This window comes from Ictalurus punctatus, chromosome 2 (genome assembly GCF_001660625.3).
Source record: "Ictalurus punctatus breed USDA103 chromosome 2, Coco_2.0, whole genome shotgun sequence".
NCBI lineage: Eukaryota > Metazoa > Chordata > Actinopteri > Siluriformes > Ictaluridae > Ictalurus > Ictalurus punctatus.
The window spans coordinates 13181622-13200643 of NC_030417.2; the positions used below are offsets into that span (position 1 = coordinate 13181622).

Genomic DNA, 19022 nt, shown 5'->3' on the forward strand with positions numbered 1-19022 from the left:
TGAATGAACAGCACAATATTGCAGTGAGATATTTGATTTACATTTACAGCATTTGGCGGACACCCTTATCCAGAGTGACTTAACAATCTCATTACTTATCTCATTTATATAACATGAGCAGTTGAGAGTTAAGGGCCATGCTCAAGTACCCAGCAGTAGCAGTTTGGTGATGCTGGGATTTTAACTAATGACTTTCCACTCAGAAGTCCAACATCTTATCCACTTCCCCAGATTTACTAAAATATTTAATTACACCAAGAGTTATGATTGATATAGACACATTGGTAAACATTTGATTGTTGCATTTTAATAAAATGTTATGGGAAGCCAGGCTTCCTGTGTGTGGTCTTATAACAATCGCCTGTGCTGCAGTAATGTTTTAGCCTGGTTATTTTTAGCCTATTCAGAACAATATAAAACCACACAATCTTCAATGTGTGTCTTTTGTTATGCAGAAAAAACTGCATAGGTTTTACCTATGTAGTACACTATCTGGGTACTATAATGTTATTTGCGAGTTAACCACTGAAAAAAGAGTGACTCTACGAAGCACCTCATCAAATTTCCTAAATGATGTACAGTACTGTGCAAAAGTCCTAGGCATGTGCAAAGAAATGCTTTAAAAGATTTTTTCAAAATGAAATTAATTGTTACAACATTAAAAAAATACCATTAAAGGCAGTAATAAACTGAACAATATTTGATGTGCCAATATTTGATTGTTTTTTTTAAATTAGTAATCTCAGGTACAATTTATGCAGTTTTGTAAGGAAATTTGCTGGTAAGTTATACTGAGCATCTTTGTGAATCTCCAACAGTTCTTCTGGAGACTTTGACTGTCGCACTTGCTCGCGTTTTTTGCATCAGAAAATCAACAGCCTTAATTATGTTTTTTGTCTGAAACGTGGTCTGTTTAACAATATGTTGCTTTCTTTACTGACATGCAAACATTCTTCTGTAACATTAAAAAAAACTGTTGGAAAAGTAATGTTTGGAAATATAAAATATATTTGTACAGATTAATTAATGCAGAAGCCATTAAATAAACATACATAACAACATTTGTACTAAAAATAGGGAGCCTAAGACTTTTTCAGTTCTGCAGGAGAAATGTAAGATTCGGTCATTTCTGCTTAAGACTCTGTAATGAATACTTAATAGTGAACTAATTATGCTAACATAATTACTGAGTAATTAAGTAGTAGTTCTAAGTAATTGATATGTTAATAGTTAATATGAATAAGTGTTAATGAATAATTACTCATTCATTCCTGCTTAGTTCCTACGTAGTTACCTATGAGTTGAACAATATTGTAAATTGTTACCAGTGTACATTATGATGTGGTATGCAGATACTTTTAGCCACAGAAGTTACATGTTAAGCTGGTTAGTAAACAAGATTAGCTGATGATTAGCTGATGATTAGCTAAATTGTGATTATTATATAACAGTTACCGTTGAACTGCTAGAAGTCCAAGTGGTGCTCCTAAAACAATGTGGCTTTGTTGACAGCTGGGCTACTTTTGAGGTCTTGTCTGGCCTGTTAGGGCAGTATGGTCTCCATCCCACTCATGAAGGTGCTGCTCTTATTTCTTGTAACATATCTCACATTCTTAGAAGAGGGTTTATTAATTGATGACAATCCAGAAATGAGAGTCAGGCAGAAGACAAAATGGCTAAACTGACTAAGTGCTTTTCATTTTTCATCTGAAGCTAGGACTGCTAAATATTATATCTATTACTTCCCAAGTGCTTATTGAAAATGATTATATAAAATAAAATTCATATAATTTATCAGAGATTTAATGTACTATGCTTAACAGAAACTTGGATTGGACCAAATGAGTATGTAGCTTTAAATCTGGCTCATCCTCCCAGATACAGCTAAATTTTATCAGCCATAACATTGAATAACACTGATTATCTCATTACAGTGACACCTGGCAAGGGATGGGATATATTAGAAAGCAAGTGAACAGTCAGTTCTTGAAGTTGATGTGTTGAAAGCAGGAAAAATTGGCAAGCGTAAAGATCTGAGAACTTTGACAAGGGCCAAAGTTCTGAAGGAAATTGTTCTAACAGTTACATAACCTTCTCATATATGTATGCATGTGTGTCTAGATAAGTACATATAAGGTATTGCCAAGTCTGTCTTGAGAAAGTAGAACAGTAGAAGTTTTATAGTCAAAATAGTGGGTATTGTAAGAGAGAAAAGACCAGGTGAAACATTTGCAAAGCTCCAGTCAACTCTCTATAATTACTGGCACCCTTCATCAAAATTACAAACACAGAACTCAATGAGTGATGTTTTGTGCTTAAACATTCTGAATATATAAGACATTGTAGATTAGCCAAAAAATTTAAATAAATAAATAAATAAATTGGTGAACTTTCCTGAAAAGTTCTAGGGGGATTTTGGACATTTGGACATGCATAACATTTTAGATTCCTTATATTATAAGGTATCTGCATGTGAACTACCCTCTTCAATTCAGACCACATGTTCTCAATAGTGTTTAAATTTAGAGACTGAAATGGCTAGTGCGAAACAATGATTTTGTATCCAGCAGCCATTTCAGTGTTGATTTTAATGTATGTTTGGTGTCATTTAGTATGTTTACAAGGACAACAATAATCTGATATTAACCTGGTTAAGACAATACTCTAATAAAGAAATTAATTATTGATTACCTTAATCCAACTAAAGTCATACTTGAACTAAACACAAATCAAATTAAGACATGGGGAGCATTCCCATTTTAGTCGCATTATCGAAGTGGATTATCACACTATATCACACACCTTAATCACACTAATATCATGTGGGAGTTTTCGCTGCATTTTGTGACAGGACACGTACACACATGGCAGTGCTCAACTGTTTGTCGGCAAACAAGAGAGCACGGCTGCATCCGAAACCGCGTACTTACTACATAGTACCCAAAATACATATATTTCAGCTACTATATAGTGGGTAAGTATGCGGTTTCAGACGCAACCCATGGCTTCAAGCATTAATCTATTTGTACATATAGCAAGACAAATAATTAACTGCACTTTAAGCTTTCGGAAAATTTAAACTGAAAACACCCAAAACTGTATACAGTACCGTAACTTAGACGAAATGTATCTTGACACCTGATATTCTGGAGGGAACGTCGAATGGCGTGGCACAGAGACGTAATGATGTGTGCCATTAGTCGATGTAAAACGGGAACTTGAAAGGAATATTCTAAAAGTAGTTCATGTAAACACCGTAATCACAATATTGACTTATTCAGAATAAGGTCAATAATTAGATTATTGTAGTCCATGCAAACATAGTCAGTGTCTAATAAAAAGATCAAGTCAAGTCTTAAACTCATAGCAGAGGCTATTATAAAAAAAAAAAAAAAAAAAAAAAAACAGTTTTTAATGTGGCCCTTTACCGGATGCATTACTGCAGTCAACAATAACAACAATAATCAGCGTCTTTGAAACCTCTTGGGTTGTTCCTATTAGGAATAGAAAAATTCCTCCTGATTTGTCGCTTTTTATTTTACCATTAGATTTTGCTATTATCTCTTGCTTTTATAAGTGGTGTCATATTTGTTTGAATCTTATACAAACACATAAATTCCACTCTTATTACCTGCCACCCTTGCAGTAGGTCATTGTAAGCATGTAAAATTATTAGGTCTTTTCCTGTTTACCTGTGTTGCGGCTCTTTATCTTTACACTTACACCTTATTTATGTTGTGCCTGCTAAGCTTGTAGATGTTTGGGTGAGTCTTCAGGGGAAAGGTTGGTTGAAGCTTGCTTAGGATTGTTAAGTAATGTTCAGTAACAAATTTAGCACTGTTTCACAACATAACACCATTTGAGGATATGATGAATTCACATGGTGATACTTTGGATATTCCACATCAAAGTGGATTTGTTTACAGACCAGAAACTACTAAACATCAAATGATCTAGCACTATTCTGAGAACACAGTACAAGTATTTGAAAACAGTGACCCAGAACAGAGTTGACAATAACAATCAAATGTCTGTGTTTTGTTGAGGTCCAGTAGATAGTTCACTTACATCAACTTCTCCTTGGTCAATTACGTAAAAGTTGTCCCCTTCATCACCTGAGATGGAAAGAAAGAGATGTAAGAATGAGGCAGGGATATGAAGAGAGAAATATCCAGAATGAATGGCACCCTCCAGGAGAATGGGCAAAAATAATAATTTATATATATATATACACTCGATTTGGGTTTCTGGTTGAGTACTCAACTCAACATGTATTTGCTGCTCTTGATTGCTAAGTGGCACAATAACCACAGATATTCATTTTTACAGCTCATTTTCGCAGGTAACTGTCAACTGCTCTGTGCCAGTGAGCTAGATGTTATGGCTGCAGAAGTTAAAAACAAATAATTTTAACAGAAACAAATTTAGTACTCAAAAGCCCATGTAAGCATTTGTTGTTTAGAATGAATTCAAGCCAAATATTAAATGTCAAGACTGTGATTTGATTACTTTTACATGTATTGTATAACGTAGTAATACTACCCTGTGTTTTATTTTATTAAACTTTAGAAAGATGTGCATTATTATTTATATAATTGTTTCTTGTATTATTTGTCCTTGCAATAAAATAGAAACGAATGTCATGTAAATAGTGGAGAAACTAAAACTACGATTCCCATCAGCCACTGCACCTAGTCACATGTCTGTATCACTTGATTCACATTTGTCTCATTAGCACATATGTATAGTCACGTTCTGCAATACATGGGTTGCATTGGTTTGGTTTATCCTTCTGTCTTACGTCACTTAAGTCCAGGTTCTTGTAAGTCTTGTTTTTATGTTTGGTTTGTTCTTCATTAAAACATTTGACCTGATATTCTGCATCTGCATCCGTCCTTACCTCCATGTCATGACAGAACGCAAGTCCCTACAATGGATACAGCAGAATTTAGAGGGAAAAAGGGAAAAACCAAGGTTGGAGAAGGAGGGGAAATTCTCCCTAATTCGAGCCAATTGGGACATGACGTACACCATTAGGGGATATATCAAAGAGGAGCCTCCCACCCTCCCTCCCCCATTGTGGATCTCATCCAGCCTGCAGAGTCGATGGAGAATGTTGTTCAGCCTCCCTGCTTGTCTGAGGATGCCACTCAACATCCCTGTTCAGCTGAGGATGCTGCTCAGTCTCCCTATTCAGCTGAAGATGTTGCTCGGCCTCCCGGATCAGCCAAAAGCTTCGCTTTCTTCCCTGCTCTGCCTTGGACATCACTACACCAGGCTCTGATCTGGACATTGCTCCACCTTCCTAGTCCACTGAGGATGTCGCTCTGCCATCCTGCATGGTTGAGGACGTTGCTCTGCTATCCTGCTCGGCTGAGGATCTTGCTCTGCCATCCTGATCAGCTGAAGACGTCGCTCTGCCTCCAAGCTCCGCTGAAGATGTCGCTACTTTTCTTTGCTTCGTGCTGTATGTCACTCCGCCTTCCTGCTCCACGGAGGATATAGTGCCCCCCTGACGCTTCGCGGAGAGCATCGCTCCTCCCTCTGGCCTTGTGGAGAACTTCGCTCCCCCTCTGGCCTCACGGAGAACTTTGCTCCCCTCTGGGACCTCGGGGAGAGCGTGGCTCCCTCCTCTAACTTCATGGTGAACGTCGCTTCCCCTTCGGGCTCCACCTTGAGCTTCGTTCTTCCCACTGGCTGTGCAGTAGCCGTCACTCCGCATTCAAGCCAGGCCGGGCATATCACGTCCTCTGTCTGTGGTGCGGAGGAGACCGCTCCACCTCTGAACATCACAGAGCACATCAAGCATGCAGGGAGAACGAAGTGGTGTCCTCAACTAAGCAGGGAGGCTGAACGACCCTGCGGTCTGACCCCAATGCCCTGACATGCTGGGGTATGCGAAGAAAAGAATTTCACTGAGCACTGGGCTGCATGAGTGCTGCTGACACTGGGGAGCTACAGTTCATTGAGGGAACCATGAATGCCAACATATACTGTGACATAATGAAGCAGAGCATGAACAGTATGCAGTATTCCAGCATGATAATGACCCAAAACACACCTCCAAATGACCACTGCCTTGCTAAAGAATCTGAGGGTGAAGGTAATGGACTGGCCAAGCATGTCTCCAGACCTAAGCCCTATTGAGCATCTGTGGGGCATCCACAAATGCAAGGTGGAGGAGCACAAGGTCTCTAACATCCACCAGCTCCGTTATGTCATCATGGAGGAGTGAAAGAGGACTCCAGTGGCAACCTGTGAAGCTCTGGTGAACTCCATGCCCAAGAGGGTTAAGGCAGTGCTGGAAAATAATGGTGGCCACACAAAATATTGACACTTTGGGACCAATTTGGACATTTTCACTTAGGGGTGTACTCACTTTTATTGCCAGCGGTTTAGACATTAATGGCTGTGTGCTGAGTTATTTTGAGGGGACAGCAAAATTACACTGTTACACAAGCTGTACACTCACTACTTTACATTGCAGCAAAGTGTCATTTCTTCAGTGTTGTCACATGAAAAGTTATAATCAAATATTTACAAAAATGTGAGGAGTGTACTCACTTTTGTGAGATACTGTATATACACACACACACACACACACACATACACACACACACACACACACACACACACACACACACACACACACATATATATATATATATATATATATATATATATATATATATATATATATATATATATATATATATATATATATACACACACACACACACACACTGTTTGTACATTGCCTGACCCTTTGCCTGTTTTTGGATTTTGACCATGATATTATGATTTCCATTTGTTTGTGCTTGCCAGTCTTTGTTTTTAATAAATATGTTCACTGCAACTGCTGCTGTCTCTGCTGCCTGACAGTATAATTCACCATCAACGTGGAGGCAGCAGGAATGTTTGACTGGCAACAAGCTATTCCGGCTACTTGGCCTACTCGGGGAGCAACAAAAGATAGTCCTGTTCGATGCCAAAATCACACAGTTGTCTGCTACACTGACACTTCCTAGCACCAAAATGGCAGCAGCCTATCCCTTGGCTCCCTCTCTCATTGGGCCTGCTTCCTCCCATGGAAAAAGTATTTCTCCCACATATGTTTACATTTGGCAGACACCCTTATCCAGAGCAACTTACATTTATCTCATCTATACATCTGAGCAGTTCAAGGGCCGAACAGCTCAAGGGCCCAACCATGGCAGTGTGGCGGTGCTGGGGTTGAACTCACGACCTTCCAATTTGTAGTCCAACATTTTAACCTCTGAACTACCACTGCCCACCTTCCACAGGTCATGTCTCAAGCCCACAATCCAAGGTCCCTGGTAGAAGGGGTATCTCCATCCATACCACCAGAACCCCTGGAGAACGAAGGATAACCTGCCTACTGAATCAAAGCCATCCTTGACATCACAGGGAGCGTATGAGACAGTACCTAATCAACTGGGAGTACTATGATCTCGACAAAAGGTGCTCGATCCCAGCTCACAACCCCCTTGACTCCCTCATGATTAATGCCCAGCATCCCAAGGACCCAGAAAGAAGGCTGTTTACCTTCTAACATACCAAGACTTTGTTCATGTTTGCTAGTTCTTGTTTTGACCGAGTTCACCTTCTTGTTTTATGATTCAAAACTTTTGGATTTTGACCTTGAGATTGTGATTTGGATTTGCTTGTGCTTGCCAGTCTTAGTGTTAAATCAGTACATTCAACGCAACTGTCATTGTCACTGCCTGCCACCTGACAGTGTTATGTCTACTGATACCCTTAATTGATATTTAAAATAAATGCAAACAAATTATTAGTCTTTCATTTCTCTCAGTCCCAAGGAACACTGTTATTGCCTTTGATGATGCCTTGATTTCCTGATGTTGTCATCCATTACCATGGGAAAAAACTTGAAGATCAGTAGAGACAAATGTTTGTTAGGTAGCGTTAGGGCCGCACATTTAATCGAATATCGATCGCGATTATGATTTTGACTGCCCACGATTAAATGAACATGATCTATTGCGATACTGCTTTTTAAAGTTCATCCTCCCCTCATAGAAAACTCCACTACAGATCAAATCAAGTGCTTCCTAAATTTGCAGCCAATCACCATAGAGTGGCACAGGGATGACATTATTTTGCAATGCCAAAACCTGGAAATGGGGTTACCATTTTAGTGCTTGAGCCGCCAGTTTCGCTGCGAGCTCCAGCGCTTGCACGAGGGGAAATCATGACACTAGCATGATGCCAAATGGCACTACAGAGGTTGTCGTGGACATTAAACATCATCAAGCCGCACAGGAATAAACTTTACAGATAAACTAAGGGCGCTACAGTGCAACCATTTCACTCGCGTTTGCGACTGAAAAGTACTTTGTGCGACTGTGAATAAATATTTATATTTATTTATACACCATGCAACAATTACTTTCACACTGCTTTTCATCAGTTCAGTTAACCAAACAAGTGTCGAAATACTGCAGAGAAGCCATTATGATGACAAGAGTAACACTGAACATCATCTGCTTCTCTCAACTTCCCAATCTCACAACCGCCATCTTTTATTGATCCGGCAAAATGACCTGAGCTTTCACCTGCTCGTGTAGACACAGCGGCGTCGGGCGGAGTAAATTAATAATAATGCTAACGCTACAAGGTGGGTTTAATTCAAACTTCTTCATGATTGGTCAGGAATTATTTAATAATCAAGATTAGCAACTGTTCAGAAGGAGTACGCTGCTGCTCTCCTTCCCGCTCTTCACTAACTCAAATACATAGCATAGTCATGTCATTTAAACTTAAGGTTGCCAGATATCACCAGAAAAGTCAACTCCAGTTTCCATGTTTTGAAATTAGTCCCCCCAAAACGCAATATTATCAGCAGACATACTGGGGAACGAATCTAAAAGGAACAACTGATAAACAAACAAACTAATCAAATGTAAAAACAGAAAATGTGCTTAGTTATAAATAAATCATTTAATATAAAAATATATTATAATATATATATTATAATAACTTCATAAAATATAAATAAAATGACAAATTAAATAATATTTAAGTACTATGGGTTGCATTTAATATCAATTTAACATTAAGATAAGTTCACTATCTCCTTAGAAAGCTATTAGCCTTTTTCCTAATATGGATCATGTTTGTGTTAATCTACTTTTAATTAGGACTATTGTTTAAGATATTTACAAATAAATATTTTATGCTTGTTTAGTTATCAATTAACCAACAGTATTTCCCATTGCTATTATTTTAATTCAATTAACAGTGACCATGAGCAGAGAGCTTACATTTAACTATTTATGATAGACCTCCTGATTAAAGCTTAAACAAAAAGATTGGTATCTGGATCGGTTTCGGTCGTAAAAATCCTGACCGGTGCATCCCTAATGAATACCATTAAACTAAAGCACTTTGCATCTGAGGGGTAAATGAACTCACCCAATCGCATCCTATATGAGATTATTTAAATATATACACAATATACACAGAGTGATTCGAGAACTGACTCCAGCCCATGATAGTGGAAAATGTCCAATATTGTAGCTTTAAATATATTTAAGAGGAGCAGACTTCAAACACTGAACATCAATGTTTATTGTATTTGTTTACAAGGTGGAACAGGTTAACGGTTGTTTTTTGCATACTGCATACAATTAACTGAAAATATTAAATTTAGTTTATCAGAAGGTAAATTAATTACTCATGGCTCTATGCTATGTTCCTAAATTCTGTCATAATTGACAAGCTCAAGTTTTCTCATGCCTACTTGTGCGTTATATTGTGGCACATTAATGTTACCATCTTTAAAAAAAATAAATAAATAAAACCTCAACTACAACTGTGCTCCTAAATTTTCGTAATTATTATTAAAGAAATTGTCTTGCGTCTCTCCTCCTGTAAACACTGTTATTGCCTTTTCTGCATAGACCTGAATTGTTTTCATTTGGTTGCATATTGTTACATTTGATTTCATATTTTCATTTGGTTGATAGCATTTTTATTTTTACTTATACTATATTTTGGGTACTATTTTATTTATGTTTTGCTTCTACGAAATGATGCACTTTAAGGATCAGTCTAATTTGATGCAAAGTCTTGTACATTAGCAGGAATGTAGCACAACCTGGAGGTGAAACCTGTGGTCTGTTTATTTAAATGTGAAAGTGCAATAAAAATATGTTGTTACTAAAATCAATGAATAATCATGATAAATAATCGAGATCTCAATATTGATCAAAATAATCGGGATTATCATTTTGGCCATAATCATGCAGCCATAGGTAGCATATATAAAATCTATATAAGTAGTAAGGCATGAAAATGCAGGGGTTCTCGATTTTTGGCAGTCCACATCTACAAATTTACAGGTGTTTAAAATGTTTTGCACAGGGAGCGCACTGTACACATTTTTTTAACCATGTTAGTCTTTCCAGGAAGAGCGTTATTTTGTTAATATTGAAAACAGTAACAGTGTTTTAAGTTGCACTGATAATAAAACTATACACAATCCGCATACATTTAAAATATCTCACACATGTTTTTCATTCTTGTTCATTATAATAAAGAAAGCAAATCCTGGAGTTGACTGCATGGTATAGAACTATCACAGTTAATTATATAATCAGTGATCCCCAAGTCACAGTGAATGGGCAAATATCTGAAAAGGCCAAACACACACACACACATATTAACACTTCTTACTGTGCCTGTGGGGCAGTTTACTTAGGTTGATTTTTTTTTAATTAACGCTAGACCGAAACAATTCAGAGATAAGTCTCTACACATTACCAAATGATACACACATGCATTTTTGTGTTGATTCAATGTGTGTTGCTGATTGACATATAAGGAGTTTAAATCAACTACCTAGAATAAGCAAGTTAGATACAGTATGTGTAACTTATTTTCTACACACCTTGTTGAATGACTGTTTCTCCAGCAATGTGTGTGACAGGGAACATGGCATCAAATATGTCACTGAAAAAGACAAAAAGACAGCCATTACTAATCTTTCTATGTCTATCTGCCCCACCTAAATATACACCATCTACTTTGTTAGGAACACCTGTTCACCTGCCTTTGCAGTTATGCAGTTAACTAATGAGCTAATCAAGTGGCAGCAGTACAATGCAAAAGTCATTCAGGTACAGGTCAAGAGCTTCAGGTAATGTTCACATCAGACTGAAGAAAAATTGTGATCTCTGTAACTTTGATTATGGCAAGGATGTTGGTAGTAGATGGGCTGGTTTAAGTATTCCAGAGACTCACACACTACAGTCCCTAGAGTTCACACAGAATGGTGCATCCATTCATCCATTTTCTATGCTGCTTATCCTACAAGGTTGTGGGGAGCCTGGAGCCTATCCCAGGGAGCATGGGGCACAAAGCAGGGTACACCCTGGACGGGGTGCCAATCCAGTGCAGGACACAATCACAGACATTCACACACTCGTTCATACACTATGGACATTTTAAACATGCTGATCAGCCTACCATGCATGTCTTTGGACTAGGGGAGGAAACCTGGAGTACCTGAAGGAAACCCCTGCACCACCGGGAGAACATGCAAACTCCTCACACACAGGGCAGCAGCAGGAATAGAACCCCCAACGCTCTAGATGTGAGGCAAACGTGCTAACCACTAAGCCACTGTGTGCCCCAAAATGGTGCAAAAAAACTAAAAACATTTATGTAAGTCTTGATAAGAGCTGTCAGAGGAAAATGGCCAGATTGGTTCTAGCTGCTACGAAGGATATGGTCACTCATAGAATCACTCTTTACTGAGTGGTGAGCAGAAAAGCGCTCCTGTCAGCCAAGAACAGGAATCTGAAGAAATCATGGGCACAGGCTCACCCAAACCAGACAATTGAAGATTAGGGGAAAAACTACTATACCTACAACTATACTACAGTTAAAGTCAAAGAGATCACACCTATTCTCTATTATGATGTTTGATGTGAACATTAACTGAAGCTTTTGGCCTGTATCTGCATGATTTTATGCATTGTGCTACTGCCACATAATTGGCTGATTGGATAACTGCATAAATGTGAAGGTATACAGTTGTACCTAATAAAGTGTATGGTGAGTGTAGATTTGCAAATCATTCAAATCATTTACCAGAGAAGGTAGTTAATAGTAGGAAACATATTTTTCTTTCCCTCATTCAGCATTTCACTTTGAGTGATAAATGTGGAGTCAGTCCTACTGCACACCTTACTGCAGTGTAACAGGTACTTGGTCATACCATAAATTTCATGGTGAGTGTATATCTGCAAATCAATCAAATCATTTACCACAGAAGGTAGCTCGTGTTAGGAAACTAATTATGAAATATACATTGACAGGCTTTATATGGTTGACCCCTATTACGGAAATAGAGGATCAAGTTTAATATCTGTGCAAGTAGGAATGTTTAATTCCTTTATAGAAAACACATCTTTTCTCTTTGCGTTTATTATAAGTGCAAATATGACCTCCTATTGTCCTCACTCTCTCTCATTCAGCATTTCACTTTGAGCGATGAATGTGGGGTCTGTCTTACTGCACAACTTACTGCAGTTTATCAGGTAATTGGCCTCCCTTGTAGTACTTCCTACATGCCTGTATGCTTCCCTCTTCTTTTATTACTGTGTGAAAATGTGGGAGATAAGAGTAACAGATTTTTCAAAGAGCAAGGAGAATTATGCTAGTGGAACAGGAGAAGGTGGGTAAAACGTATCTGATCTTTAAACCCACTGGCAATGCTGAAATGTCTGAGCACATGTATGTGCAAGTGTGTGTGTGTTTGTGTGCGTGCATGTGCGTATGTGTGTGCCAATCCTGGGAGTATGCTGCTCAGAGATTACAACAGGTTAAGACACATGGGAGCTTTTACATTTTGTGCTTGTGCATGCTAGTCAGATGGTATTAAAACCTTTCCTAAAAAATAATAACATTGCTGTTTTCTACCTCACTAGCCACTTATTCAGTCCAGCTTTGGCTTTGCTCCACTCATTGCCACACGCAGCTCACTGCTCAGAGAGCGAGAGAGAGATCACATAACTATGGGATAAATATATAAATATGGATCACATAAAGTGAAATAATCAGACTCAAGTGTGTTGTTTCAATCATCACCACTCTAGATCGTCCCCAAATAATTCCCTCCCAGTGCAGTCCCACACTCACAACTGCTACATACCAACACTTCCTGACGTAGGCTCAGCATGTCATCCACCATCATCTGCACACTTGGCCTGTGGACCAATGTCAATTTAAAAAGATGTAACAACAGATACCAATAAGTGGTGAGAGTGTGGTCTAAGAGGATGCAAAGACCCCCCCAATAAGTAGTAATGGAGAGTACGCACTCTCCTCCCTCTGGGAGACAGGACTGCCCCATCCCCATGTCTGGGGCCACTGGACAAGATCTGGTGCTGGTGAGATCAGTCAGTAGGCTGGTGAGTTACAAATAATTTGGTACAAACCTATGACAATGTCTCACCTCCTTATCGGCCTTAGGCTGATGTCAGGACACAAACACCACAGTCTTAAAGATGCATCTGCCCATGACTCAAGTGGGAGTCCAGATACAATACTCCTACCCTTTCGATTACAGACTTTACTTGTTGTTGTTTTTTGAGATCGGTGGGTCTTGAGGACTTTATAACTACATTAACATCATCCATATGCCACAAGCAATTGTTACCATATATTATGATATCATCTAAATAAGTAGTGTCATATGTGCAGTGGGGCCAGAGCATGTGGTGCATTAGATATTGAAATGTAGCTGGTGCTCCAACAAGCCAGAACATAAAACTGACAAACTGGTGTGATCAGATGGGGTGGGGAAAGCCATTCTTCTCAATGCCAAGCATTGGACAGGCATCAAATTTTTAAACTGCATTCACTTTGTCAAAATCCATGCAGACTGTCTGGTTTAGGCCCAAGCATAATGGGACTGTTCCAGTCACTGTGTGACACTATTACTCCTACCTCTATCATTTTCTCCAATTCATCCTGAACCACATTTTGTGTTCAGGCAAGTGATATGGCTGGCTGCACACAAGCATGCCATGGGAAGTGTCAATGTGGTCTGAAAAGTGGGTTTGTAACTTGGCAGCCATTACTTTCTGGTTCAATGGGGGAGGGGGGGTAGCTACACGGGATTGGAGAGGGATTTGAAGATTTTTTAACACTGGTCCCAACTCATCTCTCTCTCTAACATTGCCATCAGCATATCAACAAGGACCAACTTTCTCCACTGTTTAAGGTGATTGATGTGGTAAATTTGCCAAGTGTTTCCCCCATCCATTTGCAACACCTCGACGTTCACAACCTGCCGTGTAACCTCTCATGGTCCTTGCCATTTGGACAGTAGGTTTGAGACTTTTGAGAAGCTTGTACATCATATTTTTAAGCATCTGTGCCAGTGGAGACATGTTTGAGTGATAGCATGTGTTGAACCGGCATGTATCATGTGTGTGATCACGGCAAGTTTACTTATGTTTACTTTGTTTGTCCTTTCATGAGAAAAAGAGAACACTCTGTCTCTGTGTGTGTGTGTGTGTGTGTGTGTGTGTGTGTGTGTGTGTGTGTGTGTGTGTGTGTGTGTGTGTGTGTGTGTGTGTGTGTGTGTGTGTGAGAGAGAGAGAGAGAGAGAGAGAGAGAGAGAGAGAGAGAGAGAGAGAGAGAGCGGGACAGAGCTGACAGAGTTTGCACATAACACACACACACACACCCACACATGCCAGAGCACAAGCTTGGAAAGTGTTAACCTTGAGCAAAGAGAAAGTCCCAAAATATTGGGATTGTGTTTTATTTTGGTGTTTCTGTTGAGTGTTGAAAGTTCACTGAAAAGCACTAGTGTGTCTAAAATAATATCAATTAATCTTCGACTAAGGTTAATCACTCAACATGGAAAACATTCAACTTGTTCAGTGTGTTGAGTGTAGGGTGTTTAGTCATTCTTCCTTCGTAGTTAGTACAACGCCAATTCCAAAAAAGTTGGGACATTGTGTGACATGTAAATAAAAACTTATTAAATATTTTTAAAACAAATTTCCATATTAGCATTTATTAATAATTACTAATTATATACATTTTAATTGTGATTACACATATAAAAAAATTATTATATAAACATTATTGTGCCACATAAAACCCTGGGTTAGTCTTAGCAACTACAGCAAAATGCTGTAATAAATAAATAAATAAATAATTCAGCAAACAAATGAAATGAAAGAAATTAAAGTAAACAAATGTTATGATTCACATTATATTATACTCCATTGTTCCTATCAGAGATACAACTCAATTTTAAATATATATATATATTTTTTTTTTTTGTTAAGAAAAGAAAAATAATTAAAATTCAATAACTTTTTGATTGTAGGAGTTACTCATGTAAAACCAAATATACTAGGATACCGTTCATTATTGTGATCAACTAAAACAAATAGATTTAAAAACTTCTGTTTGTTTTATTTTATTATTTTTTAAAAGAAATGTGTTTTACACGAGTAACTCCTACACTAAAAAAATGTAGAAATAAAAACCACTTTTTTTGACAACATGTTGCTGTAGTTACTATTTCAGTATGACAGGCTCACTACATAACAATCAGACAGGGTTTAAGGAAAATATGTGGAAATACTATGTTAATGCTAGCTCACATAGTCAATTAGTGTGAGGGAAAAATGTATTTACACCAATTTGAAACTTATTTGAAATTTAAAATCCTCTGATGCTGAGCCAGGAAAACAAGGTGTATAAATGTCCATATGAGTTCCAAGTTACGTGAACATGATATAAGAACAGCTAACATACTCTGCATAGCACTGTAAACCCATCCAGCTAAACCCATACAATGATAGCTTAGTTGTGCCTCCCCTTGGCTATCGACACCAAACTAGACTAGTCTCATGTTAGATAGCGAAAAGTTTTATATTTTTTCGGTCTGGTAGTGCTGCAAACAGTGATAACACAGAGGCAAGTTTTAAGATAAATCTAACTATTTGTTTGATTATGTTATACATTGACAGTGTTGTGGATAAAAATGACATGAAATAAACATGAGGGAGACCTAGCATGAGTAATATGTAATTTTATTGATAATTCACAGGACTAGTGGGTGCATAATCTTGAGGAGAGCAGTAGGGGGAAGAAAATGGGGTGTGTCCTGGGGACATGGGATAGTCAGCAAAGGAAAGTCCTCTTTCAAAACATAATGGTAAATTTGATAAGCCTCTTTCAAAACCTAATGGTAATGTAGATGAGCTCTTTTTTAACCCTATTGGTATTGATATCATAGTCTTTCTGAAACATATTGGTTATCTACTGTGTAAATACAGTATAAATACTGGAGCTTGAGCTCCGGGTGTCAGATCACTTCTGAGAATTCTCATCGGTGTGGATCTCGTGTGCTGGAACGGAACCAATAAATCTGGACCCTTGCTTCTTCGCACTCACGGCTGGTGTCTTTTTTTCTATCTCCAACTGGGTTCAGAGGTAGATGTGAGTATTTGCTTCTATGTTGAATTTTAAGTGTTTTTGGGTAATAGGCTAAATTTGAGCCAGCAACAGCTAAGTCACCACAGCTTACATAAAACAAAACTTTAGGCTACTAGCTGAACTGAGAACATTGAGCTGGAGAACTGGCCATTATTTTTCTCCTGTTTTACTACCTGTACCATCGAGGTGGGAATTGTGGTTCATATCAAGTAGGTCCATCAGCAAGTTTTTTTTACAATCAGATTATGAATGTTTACACAGTCATTCTGAGTAGTTAGCTGTTTTCAGCTTTCATTCATGAAACTGCCATTGTATTATGGGTTTTGAGGATTTTTCATCATGTAGGCCTAGTAATAATGGAAATATGGAAGTATCTGACATGATACTGGTTTGACATTTGAGTGGCTGGATTATTCATGTGCAGACTATATGGTAAATCAAATTGAAACCCTTCCTTCTCGTTTTCACATTGTTTAAGCAATTAGCCCTCACATGCAAGAAAAATGCATGATGGAGAAGAATATGGGCTCAGCACTGGATGATTAACAATCCAGCTAGCACCCCTGGAGAGTACATCTTTTATTTATTATTATTATTGTTAATGAGTTAGTTAATTTTATTTTCATTCTTACTCAGATACCACTTTATGATTGCATGAGATTATTTGGTATCACTGGTGATAGTGGGCACTGCTGTTTGAGAGAGATTGAGATTTTCCTCGATAAATAAATGACCAAGTATAATATTTTTGTCTCATTTGTTTAATTTGGTTCTCTTTATCTACTTTTAGGACTTGTGTGAAAATCTGATAAGGTAATATTCATGCAGAAATATATAAAATTCTAAAAACTTTCAATCACCACAGAACAAAGACCAGTGGATACCAGGCATTCTAGACATTAAAGCACATTTTTAACACTTTTTTAATAACAATATAGCATTATAATATATTTCACTTACCTCCTCTCATTGTCATCCAAATGGACAAACAGCACATTCTTAGAAATGGCCTTAGCCAAGGCTGTCATTGTCTTGTAGTCCTTTGGGATTACCTGGATACATATTAATATACATACATATTATTTAAAATGCATCCGGCCACAACAGTAATAAGAAATATTATTGATACCGCTTCCAAAAAATATAAGTTAACGTTAACAGCAAGCTCAAAACAATACGCTGTGGGAAGTACAGTCAAGCGCAGTCAAGCGTGTACCGAACATGACCAGTATCTGAAGCTTATGTAACATCATGCCTATTTCAGGTGATGTGGCAATTAAATGCGTTGCGTGATGTAAAAATGGCAAGTATGAACAACATGCCCCAATATGACAAAGCTACGCAATGTCTTGTTCCCTTCTCAGTGCGTAAACCAGTCATTCCCTTTCAAAGTCAACTCACTTCATGCTTAACGCTGTGGAAACGAGTATACCCACTCCATCATACTGAGGGTATGACAGAGTGAGTCTGAGCCAGAGCGAAAAGCGTATAGACGCAACCTCAGCCACGTGTGCACCATGGCGTCCAGCCCCAATAGTGCGGGAGGTGTGAGGGCGAACCACAGTGGGCAGTGTGTTGTCTCCTTAGAGACGAACACATCCACTTCCTCTTGGCCAACCCTACGCCATATGGACTCCACAACTTGTCGATGGAGCCTCCAATCCCTAGGCCTCAGCCCCTGCCTCATCAGGATGTCTGCCCCCACATTCTGGTTGCTCAAAATGTACATTGCACTCAATGACAAAAACTTTCCCTCTGCTCAGAGAAGAATTAGTTGTGCCTGCCTGAACAGGGGGACATGAACATAACCCTCCCTGGTGGTTGGTATACAAGCCCACCGTTGTGTTGTCTGTCACTACTAACACATGGTGACCTCTCAATTGAGGAAGAAAGAATTTCAGCGCTAGAAATACAGCCTGCATTTCTAGGCGATTTATATGCCACATCAGATGAGGGCCGATCCAGAGACCGTGAGCTAGACAGCCATCTAAGACCATGTTCTAGTTCATGAGGGAGGCGTCTGTCATTACTGTCTTCTGATAAGGACACGCCGCTAGAAAGTGACCCGATGCTAGAAACTGGGGACACCTCCAAATTCTCAGTGCATGTAGGCATCATTGCGTGACACTGATTAGTCTCAGAGGTTTCGTCCTGGGACGAAACCCCCAACTTTTCAGCCACCACTGAAACGCACTTGCTATGTGCAATAGGCCCAATGGTATGACATTGGCTGCTGCTGCCAGAAGCCCCAAGAGTCTCTCATATGGAGGGGGTGGAGGGGATGCCCAGATCCAGGTTTATCTTGCTCAATGTTGATAGGATTGACCTTACGCATGTAGGGGATAGAAATGCCCTTATAATCCCTAGAAAAGCTGTCATCTGCACTGAAGAAAGCATACTTTTCTTGAGGTACAGCCTGAGCCCTAAGCCCTTCATGTGGGTAAGAACACCATCTCAATGTTGAATCGCCAGTTCCCTGGATCGTGCTAGAATTACCCAGTCTTCTA

The 19022-nt window shown here is 38.7% G+C and overlaps 1 protein-coding gene across 3 annotated transcripts in view; it reads right to left on the reverse strand.

Annotated features, from left to right (window-relative positions):
- Positions 1 to 19022, reverse strand: part of LOC108258796 (cAMP-dependent protein kinase type I-beta regulatory subunit) — a 75047-nt gene that overhangs the window by 26217 nt on the left and 29808 nt on the right. For all 3 annotated transcript variants that reach the window (XM_017457726.3, XM_053687954.1, XM_047151812.2), the window contains exons 4-6: positions 17476 to 17567; positions 10934 to 10995; positions 4069 to 4115 (exon numbers count right to left, since the gene is read on the reverse strand). In XM_017457726.3, coding sequence (XP_017313215.2) covers positions 4069 to 4115; positions 10934 to 10995; positions 17476 to 17567 — 201 coding nt within the window. The remainder of the gene's footprint in view (positions 1 to 4068; positions 4116 to 10933; positions 10996 to 17475; positions 17568 to 19022) is intronic.